The 12196-nt window shown below is 36.8% G+C and overlaps 1 protein-coding gene across 1 annotated transcript; it reads left to right on the top strand.

Moving 5' to 3' along the window:
- The first annotated feature begins 2645 nt into the window (after window positions 1-2645).
- LOC111899720 (uncharacterized) lies at window positions 2646-5174 on the top strand. The gene has a single exon (XM_023895573.2). The coding sequence runs from the start codon at window positions 2646-2648 to the stop codon at window positions 5172-5174; it is 2529 nt and encodes an 842-aa protein (XP_023751341.2).
- Window positions 5175-12196: the final 7022 nt, after the last annotated feature.

Here is a 12196-nt window from a genome sequence, read left to right as displayed (position 1 = left end):
TTGTTATTTTTAGTTTTATATTCATTGATTTACAGTCCCCCAAAGTTGAGATATCAAAGTTGGAAGTTTTTACTTTTTCAACTTTTTTGTATTTTGTGAAAGTTTTAAAACGTTCATATCTTATTCGTTTGAAGTCGGATTGATATGCGGTTTTTTCCAACTTATAGCTTAAAGTTTGTACATTATTTTAGACTATAATTTTGTCATTTTTGGTTTAATATTCAATGACTTACAGTCCTCCCAAGTCGAGATATCAAAGCTGATTTTTTTTTTAACTTTTTAGCTATTCGTTTTGTACTTTGTATTATGTGAAACCATTAACACATGCATATATCATTCTTTTAAAGTCGAGTTGACATACGTTTTTTCTCTGGAGTATAGTTTAGAGTTTGTACATGAGCTTAGACTATAATTTTGTCAATTTTGGATTCATATTCAATTACTTACACTCCCCTGAAATCGGGATATCAATATGAAAATTTTCAAAGTTTAACCCACTAAGTAGTAAGTAATTGCCAAAAAATTCCGGTTTTTTCGGGCCTTCCGGTTCTAAACCCACTTTATCCGGTTCCAACATACCCACTTTTATGTTTCTGCGTTTTCCGGTTCTAGACCCACTCTACCCGGTAGCGTACCAGGAACCGAACCAGAACCAATTCCTATATATCGGTCCGGTTTCCGGTTTGATAAAATTCCGTTAAACGGTTCCAGGTTTTCTGGGTCCGGGTCCATCCGGTCCGGGTTTGGACCTACTTTCATCCCTACCACTAACTACCTCTATCTCTCTACAATTTTCGGTGCCTGAAAATTAACAAATTCAAAATATATACAACTGTTATATTTCAATTTAATCAGATGCGCAATGAAAAACACATAAACAAAAGTGAGATTTAATAGTTAAACCCAATAGAAGTTATAGATTACAACTCCTTGTAAACAAATCCAACTTACACAACCAAAAATTAAAAGTGTAATAGGTTTCTAGCAAAAACAAACAAACATACAAACATACAATAAATATCGCTTTCTTCCGGATAATTCATAGCACATTCCACATCTCTCAGTTGCGGAAGTGCTTAGTGGATGATTCCGCAGTAGTACCATTGGAGGATATTTCGGTGGATGACCGCTTGAATTATATTGATAAACTGGTGGCGATTCTGGATCGGAAGACGAAAACCTTGAGGAATGTTAGGTGCATTTCATGCATTCATTTTTATAGTTTTAGTTCATAAAAGTGCATTACATTTAGGTTTAAACTCATGCATTTTGTATATTTTCGGGATTTTTCATGATGCAATTCCATTCACACGCTTTTAGGATATTTTAGGGACTTATGAAGGTTGGATCTTGTTGGAGGAAGTTATCAAGAGTTGGAGACAAAGTTGTAGAAGTTTTGGAGCTTTGAAGAGAAGAAATGAAGAAATGAAGAATTTGGCTTCACAGGAGTTTACACGGCCGTGTAAATGTATACCTATAATTTACACGGGCCGTGTAAACGTATATGCAAGGACATTCTACTTCGAAGACCTGGAAGAATTAAGCATTCTACTTTTCTTGTTTACACGGCCGTGTAAATGGAACCCTTTGGTTTACACGGGCCGTGTAAACGTCTCGGCAGTTTTTAAAGTGGTTTTGTCTTCTTATAATTCAGACAATCAGTTTTGATGGGAGTTAGGTCGGATTCTGGGAGAAAGGAAGGCGATTTTCAGAACTTTGGCAAGTAGATTAACACTTGGAAACACTTTAATTTCTTTTTTTGTAAGTCAATTTGAAGTTTAAACTTGTTTGATTTGTAGTCCAACCTAGATATGTGTGGTTGATTTTATTATCATTTCCGAATCTGAACTCTTAAGTATGTGTTGTTAGGTTGTAACTTGAATTTGACTTATGTTTAACATCTAGTAATCTTTGATTTGATCTTAATCATGTGTTTGGTTAGTTCTCTTTTTCACTTGATCAATGAACTAGGGTTCTATTCAATCTAGTTAATCAAATCATGAAATTCGTATATGTTTTATGATTTGATGTTAGTAACACTCACTTACTTGGTTGTAATTAGATCAAAATTAGTGCAATCAAAGATTAAATGTTTATATTCCCAAGCTTAAGAGGAATGTTAAACATTGTTGGTAATTAGTGCAAGAACTTAATTTCATTTAATGATTTAATGCAAGAGCTTATTTGGGTTGAATCAATTAAATGAAGTTTTATTTAAAGAGCTTATTTTGAATAAAATACTTTTGCTAATTTGGATATTAGAGTTTATTAATATCCAACTTACCAACCTAGATTGAACATGAGTTATAATCATATTACATCTTTCAACATAATACATATATAAGAGTCAGAATCGGAAATGTATTTCTTTTACTACGTTTGTTTTCAATCTTTCTTATTTATGAAGTTTAATTCAAGTTTAAATACAAACCCCCATTTTAATATTACTTGTATTATGTGTGAAAATATGGCAAGATAAAAAGTCTCGTATCTCTGTGGACCGACCCTGCTTACTCTATACTATCTTTAGTATTAGAAATAGAAATGATTTGAGTTATATTAATATTATTTTATCCCATCATTTGTTGGTTTGACAACCAAACAAATTGGAGTCGTTGCCGGGGATACGGTAGTACTAATTGTTTATGCCAAGATCTTTTCGCACAGGTACACCATTACCAGTTGATTTGGAGATAGAAAAATCTGCTAAACAGAGAAGGAAGCAAGCCAGAATTTTAAAGAAACAACAACAATCCAGAGCTTCTTCATCAAATCCATCAACTACATCCTCTCCAACATCCAAAAGTATCACCCCACCATCTTCACCTACTCCTACCATGGCAGACAACCATGGAGGACATCAAAATCCTCCACATCCACCACCTGAACAAACCTTTAGACAATGGGCCACTCAAGATGTCACCCAACAACCTTTGTGCATAAATTACCCTGCAGCAATCAACTTTGAACTCAAGTCTGGACTCATCCATTTGTTACCCTCATTCCGTGGTCTTGAGAATGAAGACCCACATAAATTCCTTAAGGAATTTCATGTTGTTTGTGTAGGTATGAAGCCACATGAAGTCACAGAAGATCAAATCAAGTTAAGGGCATTCCCCTTTGCTTTACAAGATTCAGCTAAGGAGTGGTTGTATGACTTACCACCGGGGTCAGTCACAACATGGAATGAACTTGCAAGGATGTTTCTGGATAAATATTTTCCCGAAATGAGAGCTTCAGCTTTACGAAGAGAGATAATTGGAATCAAGCAACAAAAGAGAGAAGCCTTGCATACTTATTGGGAACGGTTCAAGAAATTGTGCTCAAAATGTCCACAACATGGGATTACCAATTATCAATTGTTGCAGTATTTTTGTGAAGGAATGTCATCTTGGGATAGGAGATTACTTAATGCATCAAGTGGTGGATCTATAGCTGATAAGACTCCAACAGAAATTAGAGCTCTTATCAAGAACATGGCAGAAGAGTCCAAGCATACAGTCCAAGAAGAAGAATGGTACATGGATGCACCCCGAGGTGTAAAGGAGGTCCAAACTCCTCAAATTGAAGCTCAATTGTCCGAACTTACAAAAGTGGTTATGATGCTAGCCAAAGACAAAGGTGTGCAACCCACACCCCATCCATGTGGTATTTGTACTCAAGTGGGGCATCCAACCGACATGTGCCCTCAACTTCAAGAGGAAGATTATGAAGAAGCAAAAACCATGGGAGGTTTTCTTAGGTCTAGTCAAAGGGGATATGAGCAGCCATTAGGTGATCAAAGATGGAACAACAATCAAGGTTGGGGAGGAAATCAACAAGGGAACTATCAACCAAGTCAACCACATCAATACCAACAAAGACCACCTTTTCCACCACAAAACTTTCAGCCAAGGCAACCACAACACCCTCCTCAACAAGCGGATTCATCAAGTATGTCTTTAGAGGACATAGTAAAAAGTTTGGCAACTAGTACACAAGCTTTCCAACAAGAGACAAGAGCAAGCATAAAGAACTTAGAGAAACAAGTTTCACAGCTTGCTATTTCCGTAAGCAAACTAGAATCTCAAGGAAAGTTGCCTGCCCAAACTGAAGCAAACCCAAAGCACAATGTGTGTGCCATCACATTGAGAGGCGGGAAAAGCTATGATGGTCCAAAATTTTCGGTTGATCAAAAAGAAGATGAAATAGTGGTTGAAGAGGCAACCAAAGAAGAGAAGGAGGAAGAGAAAACAAGCGAAAAAAAGCCTTTCATCGCCGAGTCCAAAGTCACACCTGCTCCATTTCCCGAAAGATTAAAGAGCACGAAGAAAGAACGGGAGGAGAATGACATCATGCAAATGTTCAAGAGAGTTCAAATCAACATTCCACTCCTCGAGGTCATCAAGCAGGTACCTAGATACGCAAGGTTCCTTAAGGATCTTTGTGTATCTAAAAAGAAATTAAAAGGAAATCAAGTCGTAACGGTTGGGGAGCATGTATTCGCGGTTTTGCAAAAGAGGATGCCCCCAAAGTGCAAGGATCCTGGTGTCTTTACCGTGCCTTGCAAGTTGGGAAATCTTTATGTACCCCGAGCTACGCTTGATCTAGGTGCATCTGTAAATGTCCTACCATATTCTCTTTTCAAATCAATTGGTGTAGGAACATTGAGCAAAACCGGTGTGATCATCCAACTTGCTGATCGGTCTTTGGTACACCCAAAGGGAGTATTAGAGGACGTGTTAGAGCAAGTTGATGAATTTGTCTTCCCGGCTGATTTTTATGTCTTAGATATGGGAGACGATGACTCTCCAAGTTCAAGTTCCATTCTTTTGGGTAGACCTTTTCTTAAAACTTCTAAAACAAAAATCGATGTCTACAATGGAACCTTGAGTATGGAATTTGATGGTGAAGTTATCAACTTCAATGTGCATGAAGCAAAAAAGACTTCTTTTGATGTTCAATCTGTTAATTTTGTCAATTTGATCCATCCCTCAACAAAAAAGGGTTTGAACTTGTCTAACAATGAATTTCTGGAGTTAGTTTTGTCACGAAAACTAGACAGGGACAAAGCCAAAGAGCTTGCAAAGAAGTTTGATATGGATAATGAAGTGTTGGAGATTTTAGAGTTTATTGATGACAAGAAGCATGTGAGGAGTTATGATATGTTAGAGAGTCCCACGTATCGAGACTGAAGCACAAATAGTTGGGGTCCAAGTCGAGCCAACGACATTAAAAAGGGGCGGCTAACCGGGAGGCAACCCGGGGGTATTTTTGTCATTTCGTATATTTTCATTGTATTTTCTTTATTTTCAAACTTCCAAGTTGTTTTTCATGCTAAAAAGGGTTAAAAATAATTTTTCGGGTAGTAGAGATTTAGCGGGTTGCAATTTCAAAAAGTGAAAAAAAAAAATCAAGTTTTTTTTGGCTTTCTCAGAAGTTTACACGGCCGTGTAAACTTATGCTTTCCATTTCCACGGGCCGTGTAAATGATTAAACACGGTATTTTTGATTCAGGTGTTTACACGGCCGTGTAAATCCTCTCCTTTGATTTACACGGGCCGTGTAAACGCAAAAACAGGGCTGAACGATTTTAAAGTCAAATCTCGATTTTTCTAACTCATTCTTCACTCAATACCTGCGATTTCCTCTCTTCCTACTGCCCCCTTCGAAAAAAAAACCTTCCAAATACTCAATCTTCCTCAATTTTGCATAAAAAATCAAGCTCCAAGGTATGAAATTCTTCTCTTTTCTTCATCTTCTTTATCTTTCACATCTATTTCAACCTCTCATGGCCGAGTTTTGGGTTTTTGAGCAAAACCCTAGAATTTTTGAACCTCAAAATTTCGACATAATGCTTGAAATTTCTTGTAGGATAAGCTTGGGGATAGCTTGGGGAAGCATTGGATATCATCTTACCACCATTATCAAGCACAAATTGGTATAATTGTTCCACACTCTTACTTTGTGCATTTAGATAGAACCTCATTTTTTTGGGTGATTTTTTTTTTGGTGAGACTTGCTAGTTCTTGTGCTTCTATTGTCTTAATTGTGTGCAACTCTTTGTTGATTCATTTGGGTAATGGCTTCTCGGGGTAAAAGACCTAGAATTGGAACTTCACAAGATGAACAAGACCCACACCCCATGGACAACCCTTATGAATTTGGTCTAATTTTTGAGACCAATAGATAAGAGATATTGTATGCAAATCTTGTTACAAGAACCATGGGTGCTCAAAAATTTGTGGATATCCAAGCCCTCAAAGATTTGCATATCTATAAGGGTGTCCACAAGCTCTTTAAAAACATAGGATGGGAGGGTCTTTTGAATCTTCATGCAGTTAGTTACCAAACACCGATGTTGGAACTTTTGTCTTCCATTACCTTTGACTATCAAACTCATCTCTTGACTTTCCGTTTGCTCAATCAAACCCATCAGTTTCATGCTGACATTCTCTGTGATATGATTGGTGCTCCCAAAGCAAAAAGAGATGTATACACAGCAAAGGGCAGAAAAAATATCATTTTTGAGCAAAACTGTACAAATTTTTGGAGAAGCATTTCTTGTGAGTATGATTATCAGTCAGGAACAGCCAAAGCTTCTATCATTATCCATCCGGTCTTGAAAGTCGCCCACCGGATCATTGCTTCTCTCTTATTCCCTCAAGAAGAGATTAGCAAGGCTAATAAGAAAGAGATAGAAGTCTTGTGGTGTATGATTCATAAGCCTGCTGAAGTCCCTCATTTTGGTTGTTGGGTTATTCAAAAAATGCTCAGAAATGCTACGAGCCATGGTGGGCAGTTACATTGTGGAGGCATGGTTTCTGTTATTGCTGAGCATCTTGGCCTCCATTTACCCAACAACCCAACAAACATAGTCATGGGTCGTACTCGTCTATCCATTGATGTTATGGAAACAATGCATCTTTTCCACCGCCTTCCCACTGGGGATGTTCATTGGACAGTAGATGGGAAAGAGTATCTACGTATCGACGGCAGAAACAAGAAGATACTCAATTTAGCCAATGACATTCCATCAACCACTTGGAAGCTCAAATCCAATTTAGGTGTTACAGTAGATCATAGTCCTCCACCCTCTCCTCCTCCTGCTCCTACTGCTGGTGCCTCTAGTTCATCTCGCCCCAATTCTTCTTCTGAACACAATCTTTATATGGGTGAGTTTGCACGTCTGAACCACCGTTACACAAGTATACAGCAGGAAATCGGAGAAATTTATACGGGTGTCGCTGAAATCACTTCTGATTTTCAAGACTACCGTAACTTGCAAGAAGAGCATTGGTCCCAACAAGAGTTGCGTTGGGCTGAGCAGGATCAAAGATGGGCCGCTCAAGAGCACCACAACCGCAACATTCATCACCTGCTAAGCGATATCCATAGAGTTCTTGTCCTCCCCACACAGCCGCAGCCACCATCAACATCTCAACCCCAATGGCCGCCCTACTATCCTGCAGATTATCCTTCACAGTTCCCTCCATCTCAACCGCCCGGTCCTCAATAGGACAGCTATGCCTCTCTCCAAGCATCGAGGACGATGCTTATTTTAAGCTTGGTGAGGGGCATCCATCCATGCATCATCCATCCATGCATTATCCCGTTGCATGTAGGTTGCATGTAAATTTTGTACATATTGCATTGCATTGCATTATTTTTCTTTGTCATTTAAAAAAAAAAAAAAAAAAAAAAAAAAAAAAAAAAAAGTAAAATTTTTTGATCCAATTCCAAGCAGCCAAATCTTCTCAAAACAGTTGAGATGGTAAGTGAGTTGTGTGCCTTGAGATTTTACTTGCTATTTTTATAAAAAAAATCTAAAAGCAAGTTAATCACACGAGCACATCTCCCGAAGCTACTTGTGCAAAGCAAAAAATGAGAAGATTGTCAACACTGGAGCATAACAGCAGGTATGAGTCGATTCTTTGGGACATATGACCGGTCTTATGAGTAGTAATGCTCAATTGAACTTAAAATGCCAAATTCAAAAGTTCATAAAAAGAATGCAAAATCTCAATGTCCCGCCTTCCAGCGCTCTTAAAAGTCCTTTCTACTTATTCCCTTTTATATACCCTGCTTGAGGACATAGCTTTCAACTATACTTACGGGTTTTTGCATGTTGACATTTAGTCCCCCGAAAAATGTCTTAGAAGTCCTCACGGTAATAGACCGTGAGATGTCCCATAACAAAAAAAGTCAAGGACGAAAATATAAAGAAATCTGCCGAATAAATAAATTAATTAAGTGTTATGTGTTAGCTTAGTTATTTGTATTTAAATAATAATAATAATATCAAAAAAAAAAAAAAAAAAAAAAAAAAACTATTATTAAGTTAATCTATGACCTTTGGGATTCGAACAAGTAAACTCTGAGGGGTGTTCTACACTTAATCACCTAAAGCTAAATTGTTTGGGATTGATTGGTTGAAAGTTTGCTACACGGGTTCCATAGAAAGTCATGAACTTAATAATAGCAAATAAAGCTAATCTGTGGCCTTTGAGGTTCGGGCAAGTAAACCCGAGGGATCTCTTCAAATCTAGCACACTAAGGTCATTTGATTTGGATGTGTTGGTTGGAAGCCCGTTACACGGATTTCAAAGAAAGCCATGAGCTTTATTTGTAAAAAAAATGTAATTAGGAAGTTTGTATATAGTTATGTTTATAGTTTAATTAGATATTGTGTTTAGGAAAAATACTTGGCTGTCAAAAGATTTCCTTGGACTTGGATTTGAATTTATGACATGAGACTGAATGTTAATTACTTCGACTGGTGTAAGTGGTTTGAAGTTTGTAACCAATCTGGATAAATATTAGGGAATTTTTAGAAAATATTTTTCAGAAAAAGATTTTTGTTAACCAACAAATAGCTGGAATCAGACATTGTTATATTTTATGAAACAAAGATGGTTGAGCATGTTTTGTCACATATAATTTCACGAGAGTAAGACCATAATTTGTTCCAAAAATTGATTTGATGATATTGAAAAGGAATAAGTGTTGTGATCTTTGATTATGTTGAGTTGTACTAGGGAGTGGCTATAGTCTTATCTCTATTATCATATAATATTTTGAGATTAAAGTCAAGTTAACTCAAGGCATGACAGGTACATTCTCAACTATGGTACAAAACAAGGTAATTGGATTGGATCTTTTCATGTTTGTTTTTAATTTCATTCATTAAGTTTCAAATAGTTTTAACTTTAATTTCTTTTCTTCTATTTTATTTTATTTTCTCCGGTTTAAATTCCTTGTTCTTTCTTGAGGACAAGAAAGGTTCAAGCTTGGGGAGATTTGTTAGGTGCATTTCATGCATTCATTTTTATAGTTTTAGTTCATAAAAGTGCATTACATTTTGGTTTAAACTCATGCATTTTGTATATTTTCGGGATTTTTCATGATGCAATTCCATTCACACGCTTTTAGGATATTTCAGGGACTTATGAAGGTTGGATCTTGTTGGAGGAATTTATCAAGAGTTGGAGACAAAGTTGTAGAAGTTTTGGAGCTTTGAAGAGAAGAAATGAAGAAATGAAGAATTTGGCTTCACAGGAGTTTACACAGCCGTGTAAATATATACCTATAATTTACACGGGCCGTGTAAACGTATATGCAAGGACATTCTACTTCGAAGACCTGGAAGAATTAAGCATTATACTTTTCTTGTTTACACGGTCGTGTAAATGGAACCCTTTGGTTTACACGGGCCGTGTAAACGTATCGGCAGTTTTTAAAGTGATTTTGTCTTCTTATAATTCAGACAATCAGTTTTGATGGGAGTTAGGTCGGATTCTGGGAGAAAGGAAGGCGATTTTCAGAACTTTGGCAAGTAGATTAACACTTGGAAACACTTTAATTTCTTTTTTTGTAAGTTAATTTGAAGTTTAAACTTGTTTGATTTGTAGTCCAACCTAGATATGTATGGTTGATTTTATTATCATTTCCGAATCTGAACTCTTAAGTATGTGTTGTTAGGTTGTAACTTGAATTTGACTTATGTTTAACATCTAGTAATCTTTGATTTGATCTTAATCATGTGTTTGGTTAGTTCTCTTTTTCACTTGATCAATGAACTAGGGTTCTATTCAATCTAGTTAATCAAATCATGAAATTCGTATATGTTTTATGATTTGATGTTAGTAACACTCACTTACTTGGTTGTAATTAGATCAAAATTAGTGCAATCAAAGATTAAATGTTTATATTCCCAAGCTTAAGAGGAATGTTAAACATTGTTGGTAATTAGTGCAAGAACTTAATGTCATTTAATGATTTAATGCAAGAGCTTATTTGGGTTGAATCAATTAAATGAAGTTTTATTTAAAGAGCTTATTTTGAATAAAATACTTTTGCTAATTTGGATATTAGAGTTTATTAATATCCAACTTACCAACCTAGATTGAACATGAGTTATAATCATATTACATCTTTCAACATAATACATATATAAGAGTCAGAATCGGAAATGTACTTCTTTTACTACGTTTGTTTTCAATCTTTCTTATTTATGAAGTTTAATTCAAGTTTAAATACAAACCCCCATTTTAATATTACTTGTATTATGTGTGAAAATATGGCAAGATAAAAAGTCCCGTATCTCTGTGGATCGACCCTGCTTACTCTATACTATCTTTAGTATTAGAAATAACAGTGATTTGAGTTATATTAATATTATTTTATCCCATCACTTGTTGGTTTGACAACCAAACAAGGAACAAGGTTGTCGGGCTGGTGAAGGTGCAACGGCAGCACACACAAGGGTTCGGAGTGGACTTACGAGCCTGAGGATGATATGAGGGAGCACTATCCGGAGTTTTTCGGGGCAGCGAACTTCGAGGACGATGTCTGATTCAAGTGGAGGAGAATTGTAACACATGGATCCTGGTATGTTTCATTATTGTCCTTTATTATTTAAAAGTTACATTTTATCCTTTGGGGTAGTACGCGAGGCGTACCACATGGTACACTTAGTGTATTAAGCAGATGCAGATGGGATTGCGAGGCCTCGTATGTTGGGCGTACGACGGTTACACTTAGTGTACGAAGAGGATATGAAACCCTAATTTTAGGGTATTGCACCCTATTTAAGGACCTTAAGTCCCTAGGGCTAGCCTTTTTACCAGCCCCTAAACCTCCTAAAACCCTAAATCGACCCTTAAACCTTCTTGGTGGTATTCTTGAGCTCTTGAGAAATTTTTGGTGGTTATTTTTGCCTTTGTGAAGGAAGTAAAGAAGACTGAATGTGCTTTGCCTGGTGAGGAGTCTATAGATCTAGAATCATCACTCTCTTTACAAGACTTTTGAGGTATGAAGTTCATACCTTGGCTTGTAGATGTTTAGATCTATTTATGGCTTGATTTGTTATGTTTTTGGTCCCTTTTGAGTTGGTTGTTGAGCTAAGACATTTGAAGGACTTATTCTTTTAGATCTAAGCTTATTAGGAGTTCTTTGAGCATAAAGATGCCAACATGAGGTATTGAGTCTCATGCATGCATTAAGTTACGCATTAAGTCCTTTTTTATGCTTAAGAGCTTCATTTAGACATTCATGAATGTAAAGTTAGCAACTTTACATGATAATCTAGCTCAAGGATGTCATATCTATGTTTTGGAGCAATGTCTTAATCGATTAAGGGTTAAAAGTGAGTTTTCGTTGAATATGTACGTACGATGGGCGTACAAGTCTGTATACGCCGTGTACAAGCCATTTAGTGTGTACGCTTAGCGTACAGCTCAGTACGCCCCGTGTACTTAGTCTGATGGGCTTCATATTTTCGGCTTTGGGTTTGGGCCAATCTTTTGGGCCTAGATGCTTGGGGTTTTGTTGGGTCATCTGAGTGCAAGTGTTTTGGACTAAAAAAAATGGTGGGCCTTGGGATAAGGCTCATGCAAGAATTTTGGGCCTTGGATGGTTAGTTGGTTTTTGGGCCTTTTGGATTGTAAGTTTGGGTCTTAGTCTTAGACCAAACTATGTAAGGGGTAAAATGGTCTTTTTACCCTAAGTATGGACTGATAGTTATAGATTGGAATCCAATTGTTAATTAGGTGTTATTTGATATTGATAGCTCGGGGATTTGTCGGACTAGCAGCCAGGGATTTATGAGTGTGATTCAACAGTGCGAGGTGAGTTTCCTCACTGGGTTTAGCAGGTCGAAGACACCAATGCAACCATGATTATGCTATGTTAGTATGCTAGTTGTCTGCGTCACTCT

Source organism: Lactuca sativa, chromosome 6 (assembly GCF_002870075.4).
Source record: "Lactuca sativa cultivar Salinas chromosome 6, Lsat_Salinas_v11, whole genome shotgun sequence".
Lineage (NCBI taxonomy): Eukaryota > Viridiplantae > Streptophyta > Magnoliopsida > Asterales > Asteraceae > Lactuca > Lactuca sativa.
This window is presented reverse-complemented; position numbering and strand designations above follow the sequence as displayed.